General features: G+C 36.9%; 1 protein-coding gene across 3 annotated transcripts in view; it reads right to left on the bottom strand.

The window, feature by feature from the left end:
• The window catches only part of LOC127430022 (1,4-alpha-glucan-branching enzyme-like), a 218,258-nt gene that overhangs the window by 79,865 nt on the left and 125,134 nt on the right, over positions 1–13,259 (bottom strand). For 2 of the 3 annotated variants that reach the window (XM_051679428.1, XM_051679427.1), the window contains 2 exons: positions 11,607–11,717; positions 10,553–10,724 (listed from right to left, as the gene is read on the bottom strand). In XM_051679428.1, coding sequence (XP_051535388.1) covers positions 10,553–10,724; positions 11,607–11,717 — 283 coding nt within the window. Of the gene's footprint in view, positions 1–9,415; positions 10,177–10,552; positions 10,725–11,606; positions 11,718–13,259 lie in introns of those variants that run through there. The other variant, XM_051679430.1, reaches the window with a different exon arrangement.

Genomic DNA, 13,259 nt, shown 5'->3' with positions numbered 1-13,259 from the left:
GATGCAAATTATATGTCATCAATAGCGGTTCACTTCAGCGAACTGTACTGGAGTTCACTTGAACCATACCCGAGACAACCTTTTCAAGTGGACCTAGGTGAGGTTCGCACTCAAAGTTTGGAAAACATTGTTTACACAGACCAAATGAACCTGTGTGTGCAGTGGCGGTTCTAGCTTGTATGGCGCCCTGTGCAAAACCCGCTTCAACATGCCCCCATAGTTGTTGACGGGTGGGGGGGTTTGTATGGTGCCTTGGGCGAAACCCGCTTCAACACGCCCCCTGGGGTCTGTGTGGGTGCCTCGTGCTGCCCCCCTCCCCGCAAGGTGCCGCCCCCCTCCCCGCAAGATGCCGCCCTGGGCAACTGCACATGTCGCCCATGCCTAAATCTGCTACTGTGTGTGCGCACCAAAAGTGCTCGTATGAGGGGGCCTGGGTAGCTCAGTGGTAAAATACGCTGGCTACCACCCCTGGAGTTCGCTAGATCGCTAGTTCGAATCCCAGGGCGTACTGAGTGACTCCAGCCAGGTCTCCTAAACAACCAAATTGGCCCGGTTGCTAGGGAGGGTACAGTCACATGGGGTAAACTCCTCGTGGTCGCTATAATGTGGTTCGTTCTCGGTGGGGCGCGTGGTGAGTTGAGCATGGTTGCCGCAGTGGGTGGCGTGAAAGCTCCACACGCGCTATGTCTCCGTGGCAACGCGTTCAACAAGCCACGTGATAAGATGCGCGGGTTGACTGTCTCAGACACGGAGGCAACTGGGATTCGTCCTCACCCACCCGGACTGAGGCGAATCACTACGCGACCACGAGGACTTAAAAGCACATTGGGAATTGGGCATTCCAAACTGAAAAAAAAAAAAGAAAAAAAGTGCTCGTATGAAAGTGTCCTCCAAAAACTGGCTCTGGCAAAACACCTAATGTAATATGAAATATTTGCAATGTACTGTATATGTTGCTTGCAAAACATTTATTTAGCCAGAAAACACTGCTACTTTTGAATGGCTAATATTTTTTGACTACATTTTTCAGTTGCGTGACAGAAGCAATAGTGTAGCTTTTCCAGTAACCAGCTACTTTTGAGGAATCCAAATCATCAAATGAATTGGTTGTTTTGGTTAAAATAAATAATTCGCTTATATTTTGTTTTGGGAGTTCCAATTTATATTAGTGAGACTGTTTGTTTGGATGGCTCAAGTAAACGAACTAGTTCACAAAATTCATAGTTCACTAATTCAGTCCCCGTGCAACCTTAAAGGGACTTTGTCAGAAGTCACTGTCTTTTTCCAAAGTAAAATATTTAGTTAATTGCTTATGTTTATCATTATATTCTGACTCTGTGATATAAAATAGGGTGTGTTCTAGTTTAAAATAGTTTAAAATGAGTGTACATTTATCTGTTTAATTTAATATTGTCATCCTAATTGTTTAATGTCACCCTTATTATGTAATTAACTATCAGGTGATCTTATATAATAATTCAGCAAAAAAGTAATCCATAAGACTCTGGTGGTTTAATCCATGTCTTCTGAAGTCATATGATAGATGTGGGTGAGAAACACTGGTCACGCTTTGAATTAGTTATCTCTAACTACTGTGTATTGACATTAAAATACATACAATACAATGTACCGTGTTATACAATGTAATTTTGTTTGCCAAAATTCTCACAAGATTCACATTTGCTGCTACTGAGGTTGAGGTACGGGTAGGTTTAAGAATAGGGGTTACAGTTAGGTTTTAGGGTAAGGGTTGGGTTAGGTGTAAGGCAGGGCTAGTCAACTGGTGGCCCATGGGCCAAATTCAGCCCGACAATCATCTTTATCCGGCCCTCCTGATATTTGATCAAATTGCCACAAAATACCAGAAATACCAGAGCGTTCTCTATGCAAAACTCAGCGTTCATAGGCACGAGCCACACCATTCAGTGGTCCGGAGCATGCGTTAAACTTTTCAGTGTTTAGTTACACTGCTTTGGATCACACCATTTAGGTGAGCATTTGACTGTCTTATTTAATCACATGCATTTATATAAATTGCTTAGTTTGAGTAAGGTCAAATCTAAAGATTAACACTGCAGTTGTTACAGAAATGATGTCAGCGCATATGCACATCTTAGGCAACAAAAGAAAAATCAATGATGGAAACGGAACTTTCAAAAAAAAAAAAATAATAATTGCAGAAAAGTTTGCTTTTATTCACTATTCTTGGAGTGTTAAATGGGTGTATTTTATCTGTTCAGAGTCTGTAGTGCTCATAAACAGTGATAACGTGAAACTGAACCTGCAAATGTCCTGATTTTATTTGGTTCTTCTTAGACTTTTGCCAATAATTATCTGCATAAATATCTGGCTCCTGCAATGGCTATTGTGTGCAAATTCACAATATTTTTCTTATTGAATGGGATGATAATGTATAAAAGAGAAAAGTGAAGACATTTTCTCTCTTTTTTCCAGAAAGTAAATTACATTTAAATGCATTCTTAAGTAAACATGACAGTTCTGTTTGCCCATTGTTTTCATATGTGCATTGATATTGTGAGAGGGCTTTAGCAGATCTAAATGTTATTCCTCAGTTTTCATCATTTTTAAACAATAGCCCTAAGTAAAGTTGATCAAAACTTATTTGTTAGTTAAGATTAAGGTGTGTGCAGCAAAGCCATTATCTGTTAATATGACAAAATTATCTGTATCTGTATCGGTTCATATGACAAAATAATCTGTATCGGTTCATTTGACTAAATTATCTGTATCGGTTCATATGACAATTATCTGTATCTGTGTCAGTTCATATGACAAAATTATCTGTATCTGTATTGGTTCATTTGACAAAATTATCTGTATCTGTTCATATGACAAAATTATCTGTATCGTTCATATGACAATTATCTGTATCTGTGCTGATTCATATGACAATTATCTGTATCTGTATCAGTTCATATGACAAAATTATCTGTATCGGTTCATATGACAAAATAATCTGTATCTGTATCAGTTCATTTGACAAAATTATCTGTATCTGTATCAGTTCATATGACAATTATCTGTATCTGTGTCAGTTCATATGACAAAATTATCTGTATCGGTGTTGGTTCATATGACAAAATTATCTGTATCGGTTCATATGACAAAATTATCTGTATCGGTTCATATGACAAAATAATCTGTATCTGTGTCGGTTCATATGACAAAATTATCTGTATCGGTTCATATGACAAAATTATCTGTATCGGTTCATATGACAAAATAATCTGTATCTGTGTCGGTTCATATGACAAAATGATCTGTATCGGTTCATATGACAAAATTATCTGTATCTGTATCGTTCATATGACAATTATCTGTATCTGTATCGTTCATACGACAAAATTATCTGTATCGGTTCATATGACAAAATTAGCTGTATCTGTATCGGTTCATCTGACAAAATAATCTGTATCTGTTCATTTGACGAAATTATCTGTCTCTGTATCAGTTCATATGACAAAATGATCTGTATCTGTGTCGATTCATATGACAAAATTATCTGTATCTGTATCGGTTCATATGACAAAATTATCTGTATCTGTATCGGTTCATATGACAATTATCTGTATCTGTGTCAGTTTATATGACAAAATTATCTGTATCGGTTCATTTGACAAAATTATCTGTATCTGTATTGGTTCATATGACAATTATCTGTATCTGTATCGGTTCATATGACAAAATTATCTGTATCGGTTCATTTGACAAAATTATCTGTATTTGTTTGTATGACAAACATATCTATATCTGTTCATTTGACAAAATTATCTGTCTCTGTATCGGTTCATATGACAAAATTATCTGTATCTGTGTCGGTTCATATGACAAAATGATCTGTATCTGTGTCGGTTCATATGACAAAATGATCTGTATCTGTATCGGTTCATATGACAAAATTATCTGTATCTGTATCGGTTCATTTGACAAAATTATCTGTATCTGTTCATATGACAAAATTGTCTGTATCTGTTCATTTGACAAAATTATCTGTCTCTGTAATGGTTCATATGACAAAATTATCTGTATCTGTGTTGGTTCATATGACAAAATTATCTGTATCTGTGTTGGTTCATATGACAAAATTATCTGTATCTGTGCTGATTCATATGACAATTATCTGTATCTGTGTCAGTTCATATGACAAAATTATCTGTATCGTTTCATATGACAAAATTATCTGTATCTGTATCGGTTCATATGACAAAATTATCTGTACCTGTTGATATGACATAATTATCTGTATCTGTATCTTTCATATGACAAAATTATCTGTATCGTTTCATATGACATAATTATCTGTATCTGTATCGTTCATATGACAATTATCTGTATCTGTATCGGTTCATATGACAAAATTATCTGAATCAGTTCATATGAAAAAATTATCTGTTGTATCGGTTCATATGACAAAATTATCTGTTGTATCGGTTCATATGACAAAATTATCTGTATCTGTGTTGGTTCATATGACAAAATTATCTGTTGTATCGGTTCATATGACAAAATTATCTGTATCTGTGTTGGTTCATATGACAAAATTATCTGTATCTGTGTTGGTTCATATGACAAAATTATCTGTATCTGTATCAGTTCATATGACAAAATGATCTGTTGTATCGGTTCATATGACAAAATTATCTGTATCTGAATCAGTTCATATGACAAAATTATCTGTATCTGTTCATATGACAAAATAATCTGTTGTATCAGTTTATGACAAAATTATCTGTATCTGTGTTGGTTCGTATGACAAAATTATCTGTATCTGTATCAGTTCATTTGACAAAATTATCTGTATGGGTTCATGTGACAAAATTATCCGCATTCGGATAGAACCGGGTATGGGTGTGGCTCAAACCGGAACTGCGTAAAAACGAAATGAAATGCCCATTTTTAAGTGTTACTCTTACATTTATAGTTTCTATTAATACAATATGCCTTGTATATGCCTTTTCATAATAATAGCCTAATAATAATAAGAAGAAGAAGAAGAAGAATAATTATTATTATTATTATTATACAATTATTATTTAATGAAATTATTCTTTTTTTACTCACCAGGTAAAGCTGAATTTGTAGGCTACATTAACTGTGGAATATGTTGTTAACTGTGGTTTCTCCTGGTATTTATTATATTAATATCTGCTGAAACCGAATTTCCTTTTGTCTGTGCATGTATAACTACATTATTCTGGAGACAGGAGATGTCAAGCAAAATGTGAAATATCAAGCACACATTTTTCAGTGAATAATAAATGCAAATTCAAACATTAAGAAATGAAAATAAATCAACATATACGACAAACAGGTGAAAGTCCCGTAAGTCTATCAGGAATTTTTACGATAGGACACCATTATTTACTTAAATAATGATAATAATAATAATGATAATAATAGCATTAACAATAATAATAATAATAATAATAATAATAATAATAATGTTACATTTATATAGCACCTTCCCAGAGCTCAAGAACACTTAACATTCTCAAATTTAGCGCAGTTTAAAAAAGAAGAAGAAAAAAGTTCAGTTTCTGTTTCAGTTTCTTCGTTTTACATAAGCAGGAATATTCAGAATAGATGAATACTCTACAGAGCATGTAAACCTTTATTTAGCATTTGAACTTTTTTTTCAGAAATAAGTCTTAACCAGATAATTACCTTAATCGCTGATGTGAATATAAATGTGGTCAACTTTAAGAGAAAAATAGACGAGCTCCGAGATGAAATCACTTCAGGTCAGGAATTTAACATTGCGCTCAGGTTTAGGCTATAAATGAATACATGGGAATCACGTGTGGATCGTGTGATACATTGACATAGACATTTCAAGAAGTGAAAAGTGTATATGATGTCGTATCTTAGTTAAAGTTACACTTGACAAGCTCCAGACATGAAAAATTAACAGAGACCGCAACCGGTGTCGAGACCACACCCATCTGATCTGAAATCACACCGTGCACATTTTCATTCATAAGGTTTACACTTGAAATATTGGCTGCACAGATTCATAAATTAGTTGTAATTTTGGATATGTTTATTTAAAATGTTGCTTTATCCTTGTGCTTATTGCATAATCAGTGAAACAAATATTTTTTTATATTATTCAGATGAATCCGTTATTCCTTTTGAGGTCATTATCATGTGCCTTTCCGAATACGGTATTCGGCTTCGGGCGCATCCCTAGTTAAGAGTATAAGTCACGTTTGTTCTTCAGCCAGATGTTATGAAGGAATTTATGGCCAGACATTAGAAAATGATAATTCAATATACAGTGTATCCTGTGACTATTTTAATATAAACAAACACACAGTATTAACATGTAACTGAAGATGAAAGTGCTAACCATGATAAATACAGAACAAATTTTGGCCCCGGCCAAATTTTCAGTGTAAGAAAGTAGTTGAAGAGCCCAGGTGTAAGGTAAATAGTGTAACTACAAATGTAGTTAAATGCAGGTACTTTAAATGGAAGTACAATGGATCAACACGTATGTACATAAGTACATTCTTTCAAATGCTTAAGTACATAGTAGGTAATGATACCTAATATAAAGTGGGCCCGAAATGCTTTTTTACTATGAATTCTCTTCCTGCCCAGTAGGTGGCAATATGCACAAAGAATGTGAATCGCAAAAAAATAAAAGGAGAACTCTTTGGTGAGAAGAGTGCTTAGGAGGGCTGTTTGAAAGTGGAGATTTAGAGCAAAAAAAGGACTTAAATATTGATCTGTTTTTCACCCACACCTATCATATCACTTCTGAAGATATGGATTTAACAACTGGAGTCTGCCTTTATGTGCTTTTTGAAGCTTTAAAGTTCGGGACCCTGTTGACTTGCATTGAATGGCCCTACAGAGCTGAGATATTCTTCTAAAAATCTTTGTTTGTGTCTGCACAAGAAAGAAAATCATACACATCTGGGATGGCATGAGGGCGAGTAAATGATGAGATCATTTTCATTTTTGGGTGAACTGTCCCTTTAAGCTTGCACTCAACTTTAACTCCCTAGCTCCGATTCATTTTCCAAAATAACTGATATGACAGTGGTCTCGGACTTGATGTTGGTGAAGATGCATTACATTTTTGACGTGATTCTAACATGGATAAACAACTTTTTTTTTTTTTTTGGCCAGTAATTTTTGTAATTCTTTTAGCTCATCAATCAGTAAGTTAGTTAGTTAGTTAAATCAGATTTATTTTTATTTTTTTCATGCAGCACAGCGTTTTGTCTCTACTCATACCATAACAAAACATTGTTTGTTTACTCATTCATAATACATGAATGATAAAATTTGGGCAAGATGTTCACTTAAGAAAACGTTCACTTCACTAAATCCTTCAGCAGTTTTACTCATCAAAAGAGCAGTTTGAATCTGATCATCGCTCTGTGGTTCTGAAGGTGATCTAGAAGTTTTTCTCCATCTCTGAAAGTCAAGCATTCATTCATCTCACTCTCTACCTGCTGATTTAATGATGAAGCCACTGAGGCGTTTCATTGGTGCCTCGCGAGTGTGTTATAATGTGGAGTCTCTGCCTCACAGCCCTCATCTTCTCTTTGCATTGCAAACATGGCTGCCGTCTCTTTGTGGCCTCTTAGCTCGCGAGCTGCTTCTGCCACTGGAGGGTAAATAGATGGGTTTCACCGAATTACGGCAGACTAAAATTGATTTGCTTGCTCAAGCTATTTGTTCTTGCTTGCACTAGCTAAATTACTCCACAGCTATTCATCCACTGACATGTCATGTCCTGTATTTAAATTATTTTTTTTTTTTTGTCTTCTCACTTTGGCTTAGAATGTTACCTTCATTGAAATAATAATTAAAAATTAATCAGCAATCTGTGCTATGTCTTAAGTATTTAAATAAAGTCAGCACACTTTCGGTATTTTAAAAAATTATTCAGGTGTCTGGATCACAGTAGTAGAGTGATGCTGTACAGTCCAAGCACCAAGTGTGTCAGATCGCGGTGGTCTGCTGCATCCTCCGCTAAATAGTGCTCAGAATCTGCACACTAGATTGGAATTGCCTACACTCACTGCCAAATTGTAAGGATTCATACAACTTTTCTAAATTTGGCTAATTCGTATGATATCGTACAACTTTCACTATAGCCAATGACGTCGTTGGACATCGTTTCCACCTAATATGCGACAATTACTTGCTTCTATCACACATAACAGCTTCCTATCATGTTTACACACTCTACTGATCGGTTAGGTTTAGTTAAGGGGTTTTGGTAAGGCCATAATATTAATAAGCATGACCTTAATGCCTCGTGTGCAAAACACGCGCTTACACATTAGGCATTTGCACGTGATGAACTCGTACCAAATCATACAAAATAGCCAACTCATAAAATATGTAAAAATGTTAAATCACGTTCTGCACAGATTTTGACACCAGCATTTTTCACCGTTGCCTGATCTGCATAATTCCTTTAGTAAATTGGTTGCTAAACCAGCGTGCAAATAACCTGCGATTTTCTCAGGCGCAATTCATTCTTATTGAATTCTCCCCAGAACACGCATCTCAGTATGGTGAGTTATAGAGCACTTCAACATTAAAAGAGAAGATCTCTTAGAGATTAATCAAGTTTGTTTCCTTGTGAGCAAACATGTAGGCCTGCTGTCTCTTAACATTTCAGATTTTTCTAGCCTTCGGCTGTTGAAGCTTAACTGACTGAAGAATATATATTCAGCTGGGGCACAACACCATTAGGCGGGTAATTTCAGCCAGCAGACAAAAGCTTTTTACAGATATACTACATCTGAAGAGCAGAATGTGTCCACATCAGGCGGTCCACATCTGTAGCTGTCATTACCGTTAGCGGTATTGGCAGTAGAACAGCAGCAGTAAACAATAACTGCACTCTTGTGTACATCAAAGATGAGTTGGTCCATATGTTCGCATTTGTAGGGTTTGGGCAGTTTGTGATATGAATATACCCTTGGCACAGGAAAACAAAGTTTCCCTGTCTTTGTTAAACTCTGGTTTACTGAGATCGATATTGATATGTAATATGGTTGTTCAGTGTCTCTGATCTACAGTTGACCTGGTCAGCAGGTGGGGCTAGCACACTGTTCGGCCTCACTGCAGACCAAAGAAATGCAAGCTGATGTTCAACTTTCTCTAGGAATATGACCACTTCTTTAAACAGCTGTAATGATGAGGTAATATTACATCAAGCACACATGGGGTCTAATTATAATATCTGAAGCAATGTATTTTAACAGAAATCAAGAAGAGTTCTTTTTTTACATTATTAAATGGACAACCATGTTTAATATACTTTTACACCATGCCATACCAGTTTTACAATTGTTGAAGAGTTTAGCAGGACAGGTTATTATGGCCATACAGAAGTTTGCCAAACACGGTTCTGTTTCTGGTCCCGTTTCTGTCCAATCTTAACAGATTGGGCGCCGAATTTCAACATGGACTGTTTTGTGAATCTGTCACAATGTAATGCAGACTTTGCAAAGAAGCTGATATTGAAGGATGCAGCAGTGCAAAAGTGGTGTAACGACACGCACCTCACTCTCGTCATCATCACCCCGCCTCTGAGGTCCGTCCTTCAGCCAGGCTCACAACGGGAATGGGCAGGAGAGAGAAGAGGTGCATAATTAATCAGCCTCGTTTGGGCAGCGGGGGAATGAGACACACCTGATTGTGTGTTTAGCCTCATCACCGCTGCCAATAAAACGTAGAGAGCTGGCTTCTTTTCTCCTTGTGTGCACACACTGGCGTCCTCACAGATCCAGGAGCAGAGTGGTGGGGGTTCCGGCCGAAATAGATGTGTGCCGGACCCGCATACCTGGGGAGAATTAGATGCGATGCTGGGTGATTAAAGCACACGTCGCGGCCGACGGGGACGACTGCCAGACTCCGCCCACGTCCTGGATTCTCCTCTGGACACTCCCCATCCTACACAACGCTCCCTTTCACCGCGAGGATGCCAGATTCCCTTTTATTTTGGACACTTTCCCCCTTGGACACTATTTTCCCTGTTTATGAACATTATATGTTTATTATTATTTCTAACAAATGCCTCTCCGAGGCTTGACGCCACACCAACTGGGTCTGTCTCTTGCTCACCCCGCCACAGCAAACTATTCTGGAACCAACAGCAAACCTGCATCCTGTGAGTAGGCGCTGTTACTCATTTCACATGAGAAAGCAAAAACAAAATGTTCATGAAAAAAAAAATATATTATTAAATTTTTCTGGTATTTATATTATATTACATTACAATGGACTCTTAAAAATCAACTTCGATACCGAATTCTTGAGGTCCTGTTTATCCATTACAAGTAGGCAAATCATATCAACAAAAAAGTTTATTACACATGAATAAAGTCTTTTTCCATTAGTCTAGCTAATTTGAGGACCAGAACTAATCCGGTCTGAACAATGTTTACATTATATGTTTAATAATATATAACAATGTAGCAAATAATTCCTCAAACAGAATGCTGTTTAAATCCAAATGTGGACCAGATTTGAAATCAATGCATGTGCAAGGACTCACCCATGAAGTTCAGGTAACCCTCCCCTCCCAGGCTGTGAGTAAGCAGCCGAATCATCTTGTGAAGCTGAATGCCCCGATCAATGATAGAGTTCATGGGAATCAGGGTGCTCATGTTGGTGTACATCTCCTTGTCCATCAGCCAGAAGGCCAGCGTTTTGTCTCCAACCAGGGCCTGGCATAGTAGACAAAGAAATCTTTTCAACATTCAAAAGCCACATTAGGATTTCTATTTATTTTCTAATAATAATATTAAAAATACTACTACTACTACTAATAATATAAAATAAAAATAAAATATATTTTGATATATAATATAAAACAATTATAACAATTATGAAAAATTTCAACTTAACATATTTTTCTAAGGCCATCAGAATGTTTGTGCTTGTGCTGTTTGAGTTCCTACTAAAATGTACCCTAAATTTAGGATTTTTGTAAGTGCGAACTTATTGATGAATCATAATGTCTGCATGAAAACATTTGCAAAGGTTTCCGGACAAATGCACGCATGCGCACAAATACAAGATAGAGCAGGAAATTATGGTCAGAAGAGGGCAGAACTGTATTGGGAAACGTTGCGAGATGGATTCAACCTCAATATGTGCAAACCGCCAAGCTAAGGCTCCGACATTTAATAACTTTTTAATTCACGCTTACCACATCTGGTCTTTTGATGGAAACTTTATTGCACTGCTAAACTGCTGATGTACTAATGAAGTATCACAGGCAAGTTTTACTAATTTTAGCACGTTCAAGTCAGCCTCACTCAAGTGTCTCATATTGAGTTGCACAGATCATTATTCTCAGACCTTGGAAACACAACATAAAGAAAAAAAAACACAGAAGAAAAGACGACATAGAAAAACAACAACCTGTTCTAGTCGTGCCGTTTGAATGTGTACAAACACGATGGATGTGTAAATTTTGCATTTCAACCCCATCCCTAGAGGACTACAACCTGTGGTGACACCAATTTCCATTCACAATGACACACTGATTACATTTTCTTTTCTTCCCTTTGCTAGCAGAATGGATGTACATGGGGCGGAAATACCTGGTCGTGGCTCTCGGCGTAAGCGATGCATTTCTCGCCGTATCGTCTGTTTGTCATTGTGAACACAATGTTTCCCACGTTCCAATCTTCATCCTTGAATTCCTTGAGGATCTGAGAATGCAAATGAATAAATAAATGGAATGTACAAGGAAAAAAGTGAAGAGAGAAATGGCAACATTTACGATTCTACACCACCATTAGTTACACATTACAATGCTTTAATCCATCAGAGCACTGCAGTAACACATTCTAGAGGAGATGAAGATGGTAATGATGCTACTAATTTAACAACATGATCACACTGGAAGTCGGCATGTTGTTTCTGACAGTTCCGGTCCCCTAGGCTCGGGCACATTATGCCAATTCTCCAACAAGTGCCATCTCCTTGAAGACATTTTTGCATCGGCTCCGCCGTGATTACCTTCCCCTGTGGCACGCCCGGATGCGTGTTGCATCAGCAGCATGGGAGACCCGTGTTTCGATCCCGTGTGGAAACCAGAAAGTAATTGTGTTTGCATAGTCATTGACGAGCGCGATTCTGAGGTTGCATTTTTCCCTCTAAAATTACACTTTTACTCCACTGATGGTTAGGTTTGGGGTTTGGTGGGAACAGTTTACAAAATATGCATTCCTCCTCACTGCACTACAGCCTGTACAGCTAAAAACAAAAGTTGCATGTTAGTGCCAGAAGACAAAATAGAGCAACAACCACATCTGTTTGGGAGAAAATGCAACTCGCTTTTAGCGCCACTCAGTGGACATTTCACCTCGGAATTGCCGAAATAAGGGCACCACGTATTATCATTTTGCACACCTTCAGGGTTGTTGACATTAAATAATTTTGGGAAGTTGACATGTCCTGTAGTGTGACATGTTGTATTCCATTTAAAACATTTTTAAACAGCATTTTGCTCTCTTATATAATTATTACGCAATAAGTTTGTATGACCATAATTGAGAGAATACAGGGAAGGTGTTTACTTTTAAAAATTCTCTTGTCATAACTCACAAAAATGTAAAATTAAGTAGTCGACAACAAAAAAAAGTTATTTAAAACAGTGAAAAACAAATGGTGACTGCATTAGAGAAATGGTACAGCACTTGAAAACATACACTTTACCTTAACATTAATTTGAACCTACAATCTTGATTTAAAAACGCTAATTTAAACATTCCATTCTAACAGCAAGATTCTCTTCAAAATGTTGCTCCACCATTTGTTACAAAGGCATTCTGACTAGTGATGGGAAGTCCGATTCTTTTCCACGAACCGGTTCTTTCATACGGTTCGTTTCAATGAACTGGTTCAAAAAACCGATTCACCAGTTCATTTACGTCATCACGTAATGACGTCACTATATATAATGCTAATATGCCGGCGTCGTAGAATACATGCACAAACACATTCAATAAAGCCATATGTAAGGGCATATTGCTGATTATAACATTTTATTTAATTAAGTTATAATAAGAAGGGTGTTTACTATCATTCAGTGATCTTACAATACATCCTACATTAAAGTTTTGCACCTAAAGCACCCAATACTGACACTGATATACAAACGTGGATGTTCTACTCATGTTTAAAGCATAAAAAGTGATTAAACTAGTCTTAATCAACTCACCCTTTTTTACACAAACCATGATCCAGCT

The sequence above is a fragment of the Myxocyprinus asiaticus genome, chromosome 39, assembly GCF_019703515.2.
Source record: "Myxocyprinus asiaticus isolate MX2 ecotype Aquarium Trade chromosome 39, UBuf_Myxa_2, whole genome shotgun sequence".
In the NCBI taxonomy this organism is placed as follows: domain Eukaryota; kingdom Metazoa; phylum Chordata; class Actinopteri; order Cypriniformes; family Catostomidae; genus Myxocyprinus; species Myxocyprinus asiaticus.
Note: the sequence above shows the minus strand (reverse complement) of the source record. Positions and strands in the feature narration are given on the sequence as shown.